Consider the following 16502-nt stretch of genomic DNA (forward strand, 5'->3'; position numbering starts at 1 on the left):
TACTGATGCTTGTAATTGGGAATAGCCAACGTGGATTTCCTATGGGCAAATCATATTTAACTAACCTCTTTGCCTCAGTGATAAAATAACTGGCTCTGTGGATAAAGGGGGACCAGTTATTGTCATTTATCTTGCTTTCAGTGTAGACTTCCATATTTGTAGGAGAAAGAAGTGTGGTAGGTATAGGGAAGAAGATATCATTAAGGAAGGTAGGGACTGGATTTGTGGGCTACAAGGTGGATGAAAAACGGGCTGGTCTGATGGGGCTTAAAAGGTCAGTTGGTCAAAATTTAACTGGCACCTATTTATGCATAGTGGGTTTGATACTGGGTCTGATACTTTTTAACATGTTCATCAGTAACATGGATGATGGCACAGGATGCAGCCTCATCCAGACTCAGGAGTAAAGTCAAACTGTCGTTATTGGGTGATATGCAGGGCTGCCTTTCAGAGCTATCTCAACAGATTGAAGGAATGAGTTGACTCGAGCCTCGTGAAGTTCAACAAACTGAAACATGAAGTGAGGTGCCTGGGACAGGGTAGCTGTGCATTGGTACAGTCGGCGTGGGTAGGCTAAGGAGCAGCTTTGCAGGAGGGGCCATGCAGCTCTTGTGGCTGGCAAGTTGGCAATGAGTCAGCAGTGCTCCCTTTTGGTGATGGAGGTTGACTGCAGGCTGGGCTACATTTCAAGAGCACAGCCAGCACATCAAGAGAATGGATTGTGTCCCTTCACTTGGCACATCTGAGGTTGCGTCTAGAATATTTTGTCCAGTTTCAAGTCCTTCCTAGTACAAGAGAGGTATTTACAAACAGAGGAGAGTCCAGCAAGCAACACACTAAAACATTTAGGGGGCTAGAGCCTATGATGTAAGGAGAAGCTTAGGGAACTGGGTTTGATTCCCCTTAAAGGCTAAGCCAGAGAAGGCAGACAAATTTCTCTCTTCAGCTATAGGTGGAGTTAGAGAGAAGACGGAGCCAGACTTTTCACTGTGTCGCACATGAAAGGATGAGGCAATGGTCAGAATTTGCAGCAAGGAAAATGCTAATTGGGCATAAGAAAAACGTTTTCATCAGTGAGAACTGTAAGCACTTTCCTGTCCAGAGAGAGTGGGGAATCTTTGTCTTCAGTGATTTTTAAAACTAAACTGGACAGGGCCTCAAACAACCTATTTTCACTTGAAGTTGGTCCAGCAGGGCACTGGCCTTGATGATCTCTAGAGCAGTTGTCTCCAAAGTAGAGTGTGCATAGCCCAGGGGCTATGAAAAACAGTCCATTGGGGTGTAGGAAGAAAATGTTAGGATTTCAGTGGTACATGTGTATAATATATAAATAAGTAAATACACATATATTTGGGGTATGTGCTCAAAAAATTTTTTACTTCTAGGGGTGTGCAATCAAAAGAGTTTGGAGACCACAGCTCTAGAGGTCTCTTCCATCCTAAGTGTTCTGTGACTCTGTATTTGTTCATCCTTGATTATTTCAGTCCTATAATCAACTTTTTTTAAAGCAAGCTTTGGTTTTTTGTGCTTAATATTTAGCTGGCTGATTTTTTTTTTTCCAATTTATTTGAATTGGGTAAAAGAATAGTAGACCTATACATTTTTCTTGTCTTCTTCCTTTAAAAAATGCCTGAGGAGAAAACAGAAGTTTATGAGCTTACACTTTCTTTTAATTATTGCCTGTGATACCATCCTTTACCTTAACAAAAGCCACATATGAAGTTGCTGCTGTGGCAGTTTTGAAGAATGGCACAATACCCATCTGAAAAAAAAAATCTGGATCTCTCTATTTTAGGCTGCTGGAAGGATCATTCTCAGTGATTTATTCACTTTAATGGGAAGGAGTGTTGTTCAGCTATTTCGTAGGCATTGTTCTTGAAGACGCATGAATCAGGTTGATTGGAAGGGGCAAGAACATGACTTTCCTGGTCCCTGATGTACTGAATACTGCAGCTGTGCCTTTTCACAGCAAAAACCTGCCCCGGTCTCAGAGACCTATGTGCTGAACACCACTGGGATCATCAGCCCTGTTAATTGCGGTAGTCCTTGTGAGGTTTTGTGATAATTAGGATGTGTTGGGTTGTACTGATGGTACTGACATTGGGGAAGAACATGCTGCCTGTCATCTTAATCTTTGTTTCTTATGATATCCTGAAGTATATCCTGCCCTGGTCTTGACAGCATAATAATCAAATTGAGAAATGATTAGCCTGTTTATTGGTCTCTGAAGGTGCATAAAGAATTCCTCTGGGTAGCGTAAAGCATTTGACAGTGTAAATTGGGTTGTCAGGTCTTAGTTTTTTAGGTTGACTGCAATTCATATGGAACCCAAGAGCCCTGGAGATGGCAGCCTTACTCCTCCATGGGGATGCTACAGGCAACAGCTCTGCCAGTGGGTCTCACCAGTTGGCCTCAGCCAGAAGAGGGTGACCTTCACTAGGGAGGGGGCAATAGCCATCTCTCCACTGCCACTTCTGTACTTGACAGTGGTCACTGTGGTTGTTGATACAGTTGCCAGTGAGCATCGGCTGGCAAGCTTGCAACACTAGGAGCTTGCTTGATTCCTCTAAGCACATGTACTAAGGCCCATGCACCATCCTCAGATGGAAATATTTTTCAGTTGCTACCAGCCGATTTTGCTACCTGGACAAGGAACCAAAAGCATGTGTGTTTGGGGGGAGGCGGGAATCAGTAATGCACACTGTTAATTACCTGATTTTCATATTTTCAGAAAAGCCAAACAAAGCACCAAAATTTATTGCAACTCAAGCCATGGTTTATTTCTTATTTTAAAACTTCATGTATATTTTCCTAGGTAATCTGGCAAGAAGCCAGGTCTTTCTGAGTAGCACTGAATACTTTTTATTCCCAGATAACTGAGGTTACCCAGACCTTGGAAGCATTTAGCATTTTACATGTTCAGGTTCTTATTAATGACCATTTAAAATTATTTTAAATTCTGTGTTGTAAAGCTTTATAGCTTTTTCTTATCTGAACTGCACTTTCTGTTATTGCTAGAAATATGGAAAAGGACAGCCAGCCAGGGTTTGAATATCTTGCATAATGCATAAATATTTACATGCCAGCTTTCACTAGAATGCTGACACTTCTGATATGCTATCATTTCCATCAGCCACATGAATGAGGTGTTGAAGATAGAGATTAGTCTCTTTTCTTTTTATGCACCTTCTCTGTCTTACTATTTGAAGTACGTGGTTGAACAAATGCCAGATTAGCCATTAACTAAACTTAGTGTAATACTGGCTAGACACCCGCTTATGCCCTTTTCTGTAAAATGCTGTCTGCCAGCTGAGAACACATTAAAAGAACAGCATTTGCTTTACTCCAGACTAGCTGACAGTTGTAACTGAACATCAAGGAGGGAAAAATCAGTGTTTTGCCTAAAACCAAAGCAGACCCTTCTGTTCTATATTCTGTACCGAGACTTCAGCTTCCAAATACAAAATGGATAGTTTCTTTTGACATGCAGACCTACTCCAGGTTGGTTGTTTACATCACTGTGATAACAACCATGGGAACTGATGGCAGACTATGAGATCAGTTGTGCAAATAACAAGGGAACAAGGTGGTTTTATTGCAGTTCATCATAGAAAGGCAGCAAAACCATACAAGTTTGTTATTTGAAATGGAAATTAAATGTGTTACTTTGAGTTTGCTGATAATATAAATACATTCAAAGTCATTCTAAGATAGAAAATTTTCTAACCTGTGAAGCTTTCAGAAAAAACTACAGCTTTTTCTTTAATTTCATATAAGTTGTGAAATACAAAAGCAGCAGCTGGTAGTAATAGTACTGAAATAACACTGCAAGTATGCATTGGTTTATCCATTTCTGTAAGCACAGTTGTTCTCCCACACTGAGCCCTTGGGAGGTCGGGTAGGCATGAGAGTTACGAGATACCAAGTTGTCCAGTACATGGTCCCTACAAGGAATTCAGACATGTTGTTGTGCCAGCCTACTTTACTGTGGGGTATATGATACTGGCTATTAAGATGTAAGCGATGTAGAATGAATCTGTTGGGTTTCTTTTTTCCTTCCAGATACATCATCCCTATTTCCCTCTCTCCTTATGTGTTTAGTTGTAAAAATCACTGGATGATAAATTTGTCTAATGGGCGCTGATTTGGGTTTTTTTGTAGATGCTCGCAATCTTGGTTCTTTCACTTGCCATTTGCTTTTCATTATTACAGACATGCCCACTGATTAATGCAGTCCTGATGCCACTCATTATTCCCTATTTCCTGGGCTGTGATGTGAGATTGTGTAGATCCCCTAGGTGCTCCCTCTGCAGCTGGAGTGTATCATAAGTAGCAGAGAATTTGCCATCAGTAGCAGAAAAATTGCACCTTTCATTTGCAGTTTTCATTATTGTTTATACATTTTGCTTTAGAGACCCAAGATTCACCTCAGTGAACAGAACAAAATGTTTATCTTTCCTATTGCTGAAGGCAAAATGTTAAAGTTTGCATTGATTCAACATTAAAACAGACTGACTGCTCAGAGATATATTTGTTGATTAAAAAGTCTAGAACTTTTCATGAGAAAACATTTTTCACTACATCAGTAAGGATTTCAAAATGGCATTTGGAAAGAATACGTGCAAAACTTTTTATGCTCAAATTTCGCTACAAATGATGCAGCTGTAATTTAAGCCTTCTGGATTTTGAGTGCTGACAAGCAGATAAGATTTTTCCCTGGCATGTTCTTCTTTCAGCTCCACTGATTTACACTTAATTTTTTTATTGTTTGTCTTTGTGAGATAGGAAGACTTACTCTGGTTGGTTCCTTGCAGCTCAGCATGAGAACAGAGATCTTCCCTCAGTTTCTGCATTGGATGACTGTGATTTCTGAAGCTATAGCAGCAAGGTCTGATCTTTTATTTAAAGGCCTGTGTGGCTTTCACTTCTTCTGGGTGAAGTCTGCAAACGCAGTTCTGTTGTAAAACTAGTGTTGATACCACTTTGAAAAAAGTTACTTTTCTCTGTGTCCACCTGCCTTAGAAAAAAATCTAACAATCCTAGAGCAGAGAGTCACTCAAATTGCTTAACTTTCAGGGCATTTTTCATTCACTGTAGAAGACACTGTTTCTGGAAAAAAAAAAACCCAGCATTCCTGTATTTTTGCAACTTCAGTAGGGCTTCTTTTTACATGCTTATTAATTTTCTCATTGGCTACAGGGATTCTGAACAGATCATACTGTATGTATTTGAATATACAGATTTACAAACACACTAAATATGGTCTAAATTTTAGGTAAATTTTAATGTACAAATGGAAAATGTTATGGAGAAACTAGACATGATTGTCAGTGAAATAGACGGAGAAAAACATCGTTGGCTTTGGTACATCTTAAAAAAGTAAGGATCTGATTAGATGTTTTCTCCTCTGCCATATCTGTCTTGTGATTAAGGAATTATGCACGCTTCCAGTTACCACGTGATGAAACTGAGGAATAGAGTTTGAAGAGCTGTTTTATCAATACTTCAGGTTACAGTTTCCCTTCATTCCAGTTAGATTTCTGGGTGCTCTGATCTTATGAAAAATCAGACTCTGGTCTCAGGTGCTGCATTTGTTGTAAAAATAGATAAATAAATAATGCATCCAATGCATAAAAAGGTTGGAGTTTAAATGTTGTGGAGATGAAGACTTTTTTTGCCTTCAGGAACAGCAGTGCATTTATTATGTGGGATGTGTAAGACTGATGAACTCTTAACTATTCATTTGCTTGTTTTAAGAGCCTGGGTTTTGTAAATGATGTGGAAGAGAAGAGGGCTGCTGTCACTTAGCAACCCTATCTGGTTCGGGAACAAAATGTTTTGCTGTTGGAATCTGTGCAGTGCGGCTACAAAGCATTCCTGACTGGGTTGGAGAAGGGGCATCTCTGTTCTGGAGAGGTTTGGTGCAATCCAAGTTGAGTGTTCCTGATGCTGCATTTGTGAGATGTATTCATGCCAGTATTTGTGAGCATTAAGATTTTTGTTGTCTACCTCATTGTTTGTCTGTTGTGACCATTAGCCAAGTAAACATTTCCAAATGCCTTCAATAAAGCAAAATTATGTTTTACATTAATGGTACAAAATAATTTCTGCCTGAAATTATTTGTGATACTGCACTTTTCAGTATTCTAGTATCACTCATGTACAAACCTGAGAGGTTACATTAGCATCCCTAGAGGAAAGGAAGCCAAATGCTTCAATGTCTGAAGATTTCCTGACATATTGCTTTTGAATGATGATGGCATTTGGTAATGTAGCTCTTAATGTATGATAGCATGATGAGTGTAATTAGAATACATCTTTCTTTTTTAAACACTCTGTTTTTGCTGAGATTAAAAATACCATCAAGCAATCGTACTTCTTGAATGCAAAATGAAATTCACTCCGTTCCTTATCAACCTGCTGATAAGTCAGGAGGTTTCCAGAAGGCAAGCAGGGTCTGTGTTTCCAGCACGAAGTTGAGAATGACTTCAGTTGTTCTACGTGCCTTTGGTGGATATGCCTCTCAATATACACGTACAAATCTTTTGTCAGTGAGTCTTTTTATTGCTAGTCCATGACAAGCAAAGAATTGTGCTCACAGGGAACAGTTTGAAGACTAGTTATTCTAACTACTGTACTTTCAAGTGGGAAAAAGCAAAAGCATCATCTTCACTTAAAAAATGCGGCAAGCAATACCAGAAAGAAGGTTACTTCCTATTTTCTTGCAACCATACAAAAGGTAAAACTACAAACCTTACTATGAGTAGTTCTGACTATAGGAGGAATGAGGGTAATCCATTACAGCCACAAGAAAAGTCCCCTGTCCTAGAAGTCGCCTACTTCTCCATGAAAATTACCTCAGAGAATAGGAATGTAATCACTCATGCTTCTCCAGTCCTAGGTTTATTGCTGTCAGGCTCAAGCTGTGCTGCTGGTTTTTGTGATGTGGACACAGGACTAAAGTAGCACAGCAACGCTTATTCTGTAATTTGTTACAGCATACATGTTTAATTACCCTGGGCTACAACTGGCTGGGTGCTTCCAACATGAATTTTTGAAGTGTTATGATCCTAGAATCTCTTGTGTCAACATGTTGATATTAATATTTGATGCTCATGTTTAGTTTAGTTGTGTTAAAGTGGTGAGAGGCCTCAGTCACTCAGGACTGGAGATATAGTTGGATCTCTGGATTCGAGATGCCCTGAGCTTTTACCGGAATCCCAGATGTAATGTATGGCTTCCTGTGAGCCAACACACTACCTGAAAGCCAAACTCTTGACTTCTTAGATGCAATGAGGAGCAGCAGAGTCCCACGTCTGTCTTGGCTATCTGGCCAATGCATTCCATATAGGAAGCTCTTACTGGGAATATTCTGGTTATTTAAAAGAAGACGGAGGAAGGAAAAGCTAAAAACTAAGATGTGAAATGTTGCTGCTTTTCCTTAAGTATGTGAGATCATTGCTGACTTCTAGAAATGAGTCTGATAATTTCTGCAAGGACATGTAGGTCTGAAGCAGCATACCTGTTTTGCTTTCAATACAGCCATCCTGATTTATTCTGACTGAGCGAACAGAGTTTGCCATAACTTTGATGTATATATAATAGGCATTTTGTACAGTTGTAGGTGGAGGGATAGCTGGAATGTATTGAATTCAATGGAAAGGTTCCCATTGACTCCAGGGGACTTTGAATTATACCTTGACCCAGCAATCACTTTAATGTAGGCTTTAGCTCACTATTTCAGGTTCACTGAAATCACTGGAACTGTTCAAGAAGGTGAAGTAAAGCATGTACAGCATTTTCAGGCTTTGGACCATAAAAACCTCTGGTTTTCTCCATTTTTCTGTTTTCCTCCCGGCATGAATATATGCACATAAACATTCTTCTTCCCTAAATATGAAAAATATAACTTTTTCTAAGTATATCTTTCTCAGTGAAGAAGGTGTACTTAAAATAGAGGATGCTAATTTATGCATAGCTAGTAGATCAATAAGATCTTAGTAGAAAATATCACGCTTTTTATGTAAAGAGCAATATATGATTTGCAGGTGATTTGTGGCCTTCAGTTCCCTCCCTACAGTCCTGTCTTAGGTCTGCTGTGCATTCTGAAATGCATTGTCTGTGGTCATATTCACATTTAAAAGCCTACCTGTGACTCTGCATGCAGTGGGAACCATACTGCATTTTAGATTACCTTGCAGAAGGTCTTTTCCTCTGGATCAATGATGACTTTAAGTTGTTTGAAATGTCCATTCTAATGTAGTGCAGCTTGAAAGGAGATTAAATGAAGAATGCATTTTGTTTTCCAATTATTAGCTGTAAACATGACTTTTCATTTTTGTCTGTAGTAGTAGTAATTGTTGTAGTAATATGCTCAGCTATCTTGACATTTTCAGTTTCTATCAAAACATACTTGCACTAATGGGATTTGTTTTACTGATCTTGTTTAGTACTATTATTTTTCAAGCAATTAGTTCAATTCAAATTAGTTGAAATTTGAATGCTATTTCATGCCAGTTCCCTGTGAACTTCCAGTGAGTTTCTGGGTATGGTTCAATAAGGATGTGTTTATCTTCTATGTTATTCAGTTTTAACTCTTAAAAAATTTGCATCCACACCTATTTTGGACAGATAAGGTCCAATGAGTCTAGCTAGTGTAGCACCTTAGGAAGTTACTGCCCCTCAAATGTCCATTGTGCTTCTATGCTTTCATAGCAATAAAAACATATGTATTAGGATATGTATGTTTACACCATGGCGTAAAGTCTGCACACCTTCTTCTGAATTCCAAAATGAGCCACTGTACTAGAGCAGTTTAGGCAAGGGCAGATATTATCTTCTGATTGTACCTATTATCAGGCAGTAAAAAAAAGCTGCAAATAATAGTATCTTGGATGACTACAATGGTTAACTGAGAAAGCCTGGTTTTACTTTTCTTGTTTTCTTTCATTTGGTGTTTGTAATGTAACAGCCATCAGGTGTCATCAAGCAAAACCAAAACCTCTGACTCTTAACTAGTGGTGTCTAGTGCATTTAATTTGTCCCATCCTCCTCTGTTTCTGGTCAGAATCCAGAGCTGCTAGTTTCCTTAGCAGACTGAAAACAAATTAGTAGGTCGCATACATAAGACTATCTGGTAACTTCTGAGAACTTACGGATCTACAGATTCTTTGCTATCTTTATGTGCTGGAGGTTACCAAAGTTGGCTCAAGGTTGCTTTGGATGGTGCCTTCTTTGAAGGTGTCTGTAAAGACTTGGCTTGTTTAATTTTTATTGTAGTGGTAATAAGGCCAGTTTGATGTTACCAGATGAAAGCGGGTCAGGAAGGCTTGAATAAAAAACACACAGAGACTACTGTACTTCAAAGAATACTTATGGAGCCATTATTTACCTGGTCAGGTAACTATGCAATATTTCTAGTTATTTGTCATTCTATGGATTATTACAACACAATGACTTGTCCTTTTTGAAGCTGTGTCAACGTGGTGTTGTGCGCTGGAGTAATAAAGTTGTCTTATGTGGCTACTTAGATGTCAAAGCAAAAGCATGGTGTTTCATCAAGAGGCTTCAATCAGTTGTTGGCATTGCTGAACTGGCATATGATGAAGGTGATGAGAGAGTTCTTTTGAAATGTTAGTTTTAGTGAGGGAAAGAGATTTTTAGAAGACATAACTTAGAGGTCTGTAACGGATAGCTGCCTGCATAAAGGAGCTGCTAATGACAGTAAAATTCCAAACACTTTTGATTAAGAAGTAATCTGTTTCTCTCAGCTTGTTTGCTTAGATTTAGAGTCTGATGAGGCTGTGTGGGAGGTAAACACCCTGTCACTCCTGTGGGATTTTTTTTTCTCTTTATTTTCCTGCAAACCTTAGCACAAGTACATAAGTCATCTTGGCAGCAGAGGCATTGGTTCACTGAATAGTAAGGTGAATCTTCAAGACTGAAACTGGAAGACATGACAAAAACTAGATAGTAGGTGCATCGGTCTTCCAGGTTGTCATGAAATGATGCTGCTCTCAGCTTTACCTATAGAGAGTTTCTGCTTACTGTTCTTCAATATGGGACAAGATCATGAGATCCTGTTCCTCTTTTCTGCTGGCCCTGTGTGGGAAAAATTGATTGCTAAATGTCAAATCCAAACCGTTTCAGCCTACATAAGGTTCTTTGGGAAGGGGAATGATGTTATGGAAGTGACCAGTAGGTCTGCCTCATCTCTATTGCTACTTTTCTGTGGATGCAAAGATGACAGGCTGCACAACAGGACAGATTGGCATGGCGTGGCCTGGTCTGTAGGTAAAATGCTTCCTAGGGAACAGTTTGTGGGCTAGTGATGTATGATATTTTATTGTGAAGGGATTTTATAAAAAAGTACGTACTAAATGCTAGAATGTCGGAGAACCTGGACTAGCTGGAACAAAGTAGCTGTTGCTATATTAATTAAATCTAGTGCATTCCAGGGTTTTTTCTGAGTATGGTCAAATGGATTAACACAGTATAACATATTTAAGTCTCACACGTTTTTTTGTATAGAGTAGGAGTTTATTATGGGGTGTTAGTAGAGGAGCATAATCTCCTGTCCATGTAGACACACCTCAAATTAGCATACTTCCTCCCCAGTAATGATGTAATTGTGATTTTTATGTCTGTCACATTTCAGAATTGTGTGGAACATTCTGATTTAAAATGCGTCATAATGCTGCTGCTTTTCCTTTCACCAGAGACCAGCAGAAACTGTTGATGAAGAAGAAAATGCAGAAGAGGAAGATGACAGGGGAGAGGAGGCATTTACAGGAGAGGAAGAATATCCAGGGGTGACTGGAAAGGAAATTGGGGAGAGAAGTGAAGTGGAAGGAAACAAGAAGAAATTAAATGAGAATTACAAATATGAAGCAGAAGAAACAGAGAACATTGACCAAGCAAAGGAAGAGGAACTTATCCATTTAAATGGCAAGAAAAATGACAGAAATGGTGAGGGAATGGAGCACTTGAACTACCAAGGTGATCCTCAGCCTGAAGAAGAGATAAAAGAGGAGGAGTCTGACAGTCAGAACCAGGTGAGTGTTTATTCTTTCAGTTTGTTGTTCGTAAGTTCTCCTCATTCATCTCAGCCTTAGAATTCTCAGCTACTCTGTAAGTAACTCACTCCTGAGAAGGTCTAGAGAGCATTTACAAGAACTTCATTTTGTGGGAAAAGCTGTTTTCTGTCTGTATAGATCAGTTACATCAGTAATTACATTATATACCAGCCAACTGAGAAAGAAGATGTTTCTTGCTATTTGATGAATCTGCATCTCCTGCTTTCCCGAGTATGCTGAATTTTTAAAAAGTAATAAAAAAATTCTTGCAATTTCCAAAAATGCATAATCATTGTATATTTCCACACTATATTGTCCTTTAGGGTAGAGCAGAAGGGTGTGTTCGTGAAACCACAGTGCCTCATTATTTTGATGAGTTGACTTTCACAGAAGTTGCATTTCACAGAGGGCTCTTGCCATTGCTTTGTGGAATTTTCTTATCCTTTTCTTAGAAATTGGAAAAGACAGTGAAGATAAACAAGTTTCTCAAAGCAAGGGGCCTTAGTTGGTTTAAAAGCAAATATCCCATTAATTTAGGAGATGCGGTAACATGCTGTTGGCTCGCATGGAGGTATGCAGCCCAGAAAAATAAAGTGGACTACACAGATGGTCAGATGAACTAAGCAGCAAACAGAATGTGGGAAATGAAGCGTTTTGTTTGATGGGGAGAATCCAGATCTGGGAAGAGCGGGATTCTTGAGCATCAGAAGCAGAACAACTTGTTGCGTATTCCCTGCCTATAGGCTGCTGAAAACCAGACTCTTCCTCTGCTTCTTGTGACACTGGGAATGGTTTCGTGCACCTTGCAACTAGGCTTTCTTCTGTTTCTGCATGACACACAAGAACATTTTTCAATTAAGAGAGCTGAGTAACGTGACATTTTCTTGGGCCCTGAATTTATTCTGTGCTTGATGTATTGATTTTTTGTTTGTTTTTAGAAACGCTTGAAGTTATTTATGGAATTGGAGAAGGTGAGTGAGCATTCACTTTAAATAGATATGTGGGTAACTGGGTGTTTGATGAAAGAACTTGGCGGGGGGGGGGGGAACCTGTAATTTGAGTACTTTCTCCTTTGAAAGTATATAAGTATAAGGTAAATAAAAATGTTAATGTGATCACTCTTGTAAAACATTTTTTCATGTTAAGAATACCTTGTGGAAATTTTAGTATGAAGTGCTAACGCTATATTGAAATGAACTGAAGCTATTGTTACCCAATGAAGTTAACACTGCCTGTCCTTTTTCCTCTAGGTTGATTCCCATCTTGAAAAAACATCCACAAATCCAAGGGTGACAATCACGAGCCCACAGGAAAGTGAAAAAAATGACCAGAGCAATGACTATGCTGCAGTTGCATAGATAGAAAAAAATGTAATGAGCAGAAAATGAAAGATTATAATACTTTAAATATAAAGCGTGGGGTTTTTTTGTGATTGATAACTTATAATGGGAAAATAGGTTGAGTACCCACATATTGAGTTCTGAGATGATAATGCCATATGGATTGATACAGAAAACAAACATTAATAGCTACTAGAAGAACACTGAATTATTTTTACAAGGTGAGATTTTCTGATAGAATTTGATGGGGGAAATACAAGAGCACTGTACAGTAGTGTCTGAAATAAATCAACTGTTCTGTGGTGTAAGTTGGTTAGCAGTAATAGAATAACCACAAAAATGACACTGTTCCAGAAAAAGGAGAAAAAAAACCACACCTCGCCCAAATTCAATGTCAGAACTTCTTTGCTGAGTTGTTCAGAAAAGAAAAACTATTTTTCCTTTTAATGAGGACATAAGTAATTTTTCCGTTAAAATTCCACATGATATATATGGTTTCCAGGCATACTATTAAGATACAATTAGAATATGTTCCTCACTTAATGGACTTATGCCCACAAAAAATAGTGTACTATAATGAGGTGTCAGTCCTAATGTTACTAAATAGTGGATTTTCAATATATTAATTAGAATTGTTAGTTTGTACATTCATAAATAACACTTATTTAGCACTATGAATGTATGTAGACAGCCTACAATACTGCAGCTTGTTCCTGTTTACAGCAAGAAGTTTTGTTGATTATCCTGCACCGATTCACTAAACAGTGAGTTGTTATCATAGTGAAAAAAAGTAAAGGAAGAGTATATAGCAGGTTAGCTTCAAAAGCTGAGTTTGGATGGATTTGTAATTCAGTCTATGTGAAATTTAATTTATTAATGAAAAAAAAATCAATAGACCTGGATTCAGACCAAAATTGCCATGAAACCAGTGGTGTCAATGGAGCCATTTTAATATGAAACACGTTAGGATGAGGCTGTCGGTTTTCTGTAGAAGTTGGCAACAATTGCTGCATTTATGAATCCTTTACATAGCCTTTACAGTTGGAAGTGTGTCATCATCTTTTTGAGCAAGCTGGCTCCTGGTAGGCTGTGGCTTAATTTGCATTAGTAAATAAGGCATTGATCCACAGTATTAGTTCTTTTAATGACACCAATTCTATTGCTCTTATCGTTTCTCTGTTAGTAATGGGCATAATTTTGTAGTTCATAGAAATACAGCCCTGCGCATAACTTCATTAATTACACAAAAGAAATAGTGGGTTTCCTTATTGTTAATGATGGTAAATTATTACTATGAGAAACTAAATGTAATTTTTGTTGATTTCATGCCATTAAGACCAAAATTACATTTATGAACAAATTGAACTTGAAGTACTTTGAGGACTGTGAAGAACCACTTGTCATGGCTGAAACTCATACAAACATCTTCACTTTTTCTACTAACTATTAAATATGTTTTTCCAGTGGAGTAGAAATATGTAGAGATTCTTCAGCACGTTTCTGAGTATTGGCAATGTTAGTATAAAAACCAGAATGTTAAAACCCATAGGAACGGGGTTAGAACAGTATGCCATGTAGCATCTCTAAGTTGTCTATAATTTGTGTGTCCTTTGTTGAACTGTCTGACAAAGATCTGAGGGAATATTACATTTGTAATCAGTTCAAAATAAGCTCCTAACTTAGCCAAGCTCTTAAGCAAGTATGTATGCTTCTTTTATTTGATACAGCAATTAAGCCTATGCCCAAATATCTTTGATTTCACTGGGATTTAAGAAGACATTTAAAGTTACGCAGAAGTAAAAAGCAACCAACCCTCCCCCCCAAAAAAAAGAATGAATAAAATAACTGTACATGCTAGTGAGGAAAAATGACACACAGAAATCCTCTAGGTACCTTTATAGTTAATCCTGTGCTGGAATAATATATGCAGTAGCATTAAAAGCCCTCAAACAATACTTAGCCAGCAGAGAGGGCAGCTCTGTCTCCTTGGGGAGCTTAGGGGAATTTACTCACTGAACCTTCTGTGCAAAGCCAACCAGGGAAAAAGACTAGTGCTGCGTCTTTGCTTTCTTAGAGCTGAATAGCTCATATGCTTACCAGTAAGCACGGGCTTAAATGCGTTGCTGGATCAAGACAAATGACAGTGATCTTGTATTGACATTGCTATGAATGGGCCCTTTGCTAGAAGTTAATGGTGTACCAAATACAGGACTCTACTTGCTGTCATCTTATTGCAGATTATGACTAGAATAACCTCTGAGATGTTCTTCATCCTCAAAAGTTTGAATTTAAATCGACACCCAAAGATATCTGATGGAGATACTTAACTTGGAGAATGTTTGCCTCAAAATGTTGTACCTAGAAACAATATTTAGAAGAAACTGAGGGATTTTTGTGGTCATACTTTTTCTCCCTTTGGTTTCTATTTATAGCTCTGTCTGCAGTTTCTGCCATTTTTTCCCTCCTCCCCAAATGTTTGGTGTCCTCCATGCTTAAAAGACTTACAGATCTCAATAAAAGTCATTTAAAAGCTTAAACTAAATTCTAGGGAAGTGTAATATGATAATTTTCTTTCATGGGAACATTAAATCCCTATGAGTGTTATTCAGCCTTTAAAATGTTTTCCCCTCTGCTTTCCTGTAAGAAAGACAGCATATATTTCTTCAGAATAGCCAATCGGACTTTTTGGAAATAGAGGCATAACCATTTTATCATTCACCTTACACCACTGACAACATGAATTTTGTATCAGGTTCTTTTATATAGAGAAATTAGTTTATGCATAACAAATAATTCTGATGTTAAAGTAGAAATTAAGCCAGAAGCATTCAGGTGGTCTTGCTTTTGTGTCTGGATTTGCTGTGTGTGACGGCCTAACTCAGTTTTACATGAGAAATACATTGTTTTGTTAAGCTTATATCATGTTATTTTATTAAGCTTATATGCAACAGTTCTGAGGTGTTTTTTTTAAAGACTTGTTTTCTTATTTTGGTTTTATTTTTAAATGTAATTTGCTATTAAAGAGAACTGGCATACAGGTGTTACTGTGTTTTGTCTTGTATCAAGGCCCGTTGGTTGTTAAGTCTATCTTTGGGTGACTGATTTTTATAAATCTGTTGATTTTGCAGCTGATGGGATTCTTCCATATCTAGATCTTAAAGAAAAAAAAAAGAGATTTGATAGTTTTGGTATTGCAACTGTGAAAGAAAATATGCCGTCAATTTAGCTGCTATGTAGTTATAAATCTAAGTTATAAATCTAAGAATAACAGCACAGTTAAACCGGCCACTAGTTTTTAATGTCATCATTCAGGTTAGGACAGGATTATCGGTATGTATATACTGTTCAGCTGGTACTCGGCAAATAACATACGAGTTTTATCTGTTCACTGGCAATGCTTGAGAAAACTACCAAAAATTCTAGATCTCTCCCTGCTGAAATTCCTAATTTCAGGAAAGCATTAAAACATATGCTTAAATCCCATAGGGCTGCAGTTTTCATTAAATTTTATCTAATGCTTCGGTGCTTTGACATATCAGAGCCAAAATAAAGTTAGTTTCCAGAGAGAAATGGGTGAAAATAGGGAAAATATAATCCCTGCTCAGCCTCGTCTAAAGTAAAGCGAAATAAACCTGCATGCAGAAGGAAAAAAGAGTAAGTGTGTGTACTCTGATTACTTGAAAATATGGGGAAAGGATTGTTGCTTGGATATTTTGATGGACTGTCCCAAAGGCACATTAAAATAGCCATTAGATAATAAATGTAAGTACAAAATGAAGTATCTCGAGGAAGGGTATAATTATTAAGTAGTATCAATCAGAATGATTTAATGGGGTGCAGCTCAAAAATGTGTTGCTTTGGGTGGCTGATAGTCTTCAATCTAAATTTTAATCAAAAGAAGTGCCTTAGACATGGCAATAGACAGTATAGCCATCTGCTATCCTTAGTTTATTGTGCATGTGCAAATTTGTATGCCTTAACTTACAGGCATGTGTGTGAACACTGTAACTGCATGCATTTTCTGTGTGTTCACACATACTGCACACGTAAATAATGGGCATATATAATAATCTAATCTCATTGTATT

At 37.9% G+C, this 16502-nt stretch overlaps 1 protein-coding gene across 1 annotated transcript in view; it reads left to right on the top strand.

The window, feature by feature from the left end:
• The window catches only part of DCDC2 (doublecortin domain containing 2), a 73713-nt gene extending 58261 nt beyond the window's left edge, over window positions 1–15452 (top strand). Inside the window, exons 9-11 of the mRNA XM_075083897.1 lie at window positions 10719–11054; window positions 12014–12046; window positions 12326–15452. Of these exons, the coding sequence (XP_074939998.1) occupies window positions 10719–11054; window positions 12014–12046; window positions 12326–12433 (477 nt within the window). The 3' untranslated portion in view covers window positions 12434–15452. The remainder of the gene's footprint in view (window positions 1–10718; window positions 11055–12013; window positions 12047–12325) is intronic.
• The last annotated feature ends 1050 nt before the right edge of the window (window positions 15453–16502 follow it).

This window comes from Phalacrocorax aristotelis, chromosome 2 (assembly GCF_949628215.1).
Source record: "Phalacrocorax aristotelis chromosome 2, bGulAri2.1, whole genome shotgun sequence".
Classification (NCBI taxonomy): Eukaryota; Metazoa; Chordata; class Aves; order Suliformes; family Phalacrocoracidae; genus Phalacrocorax; species Phalacrocorax aristotelis.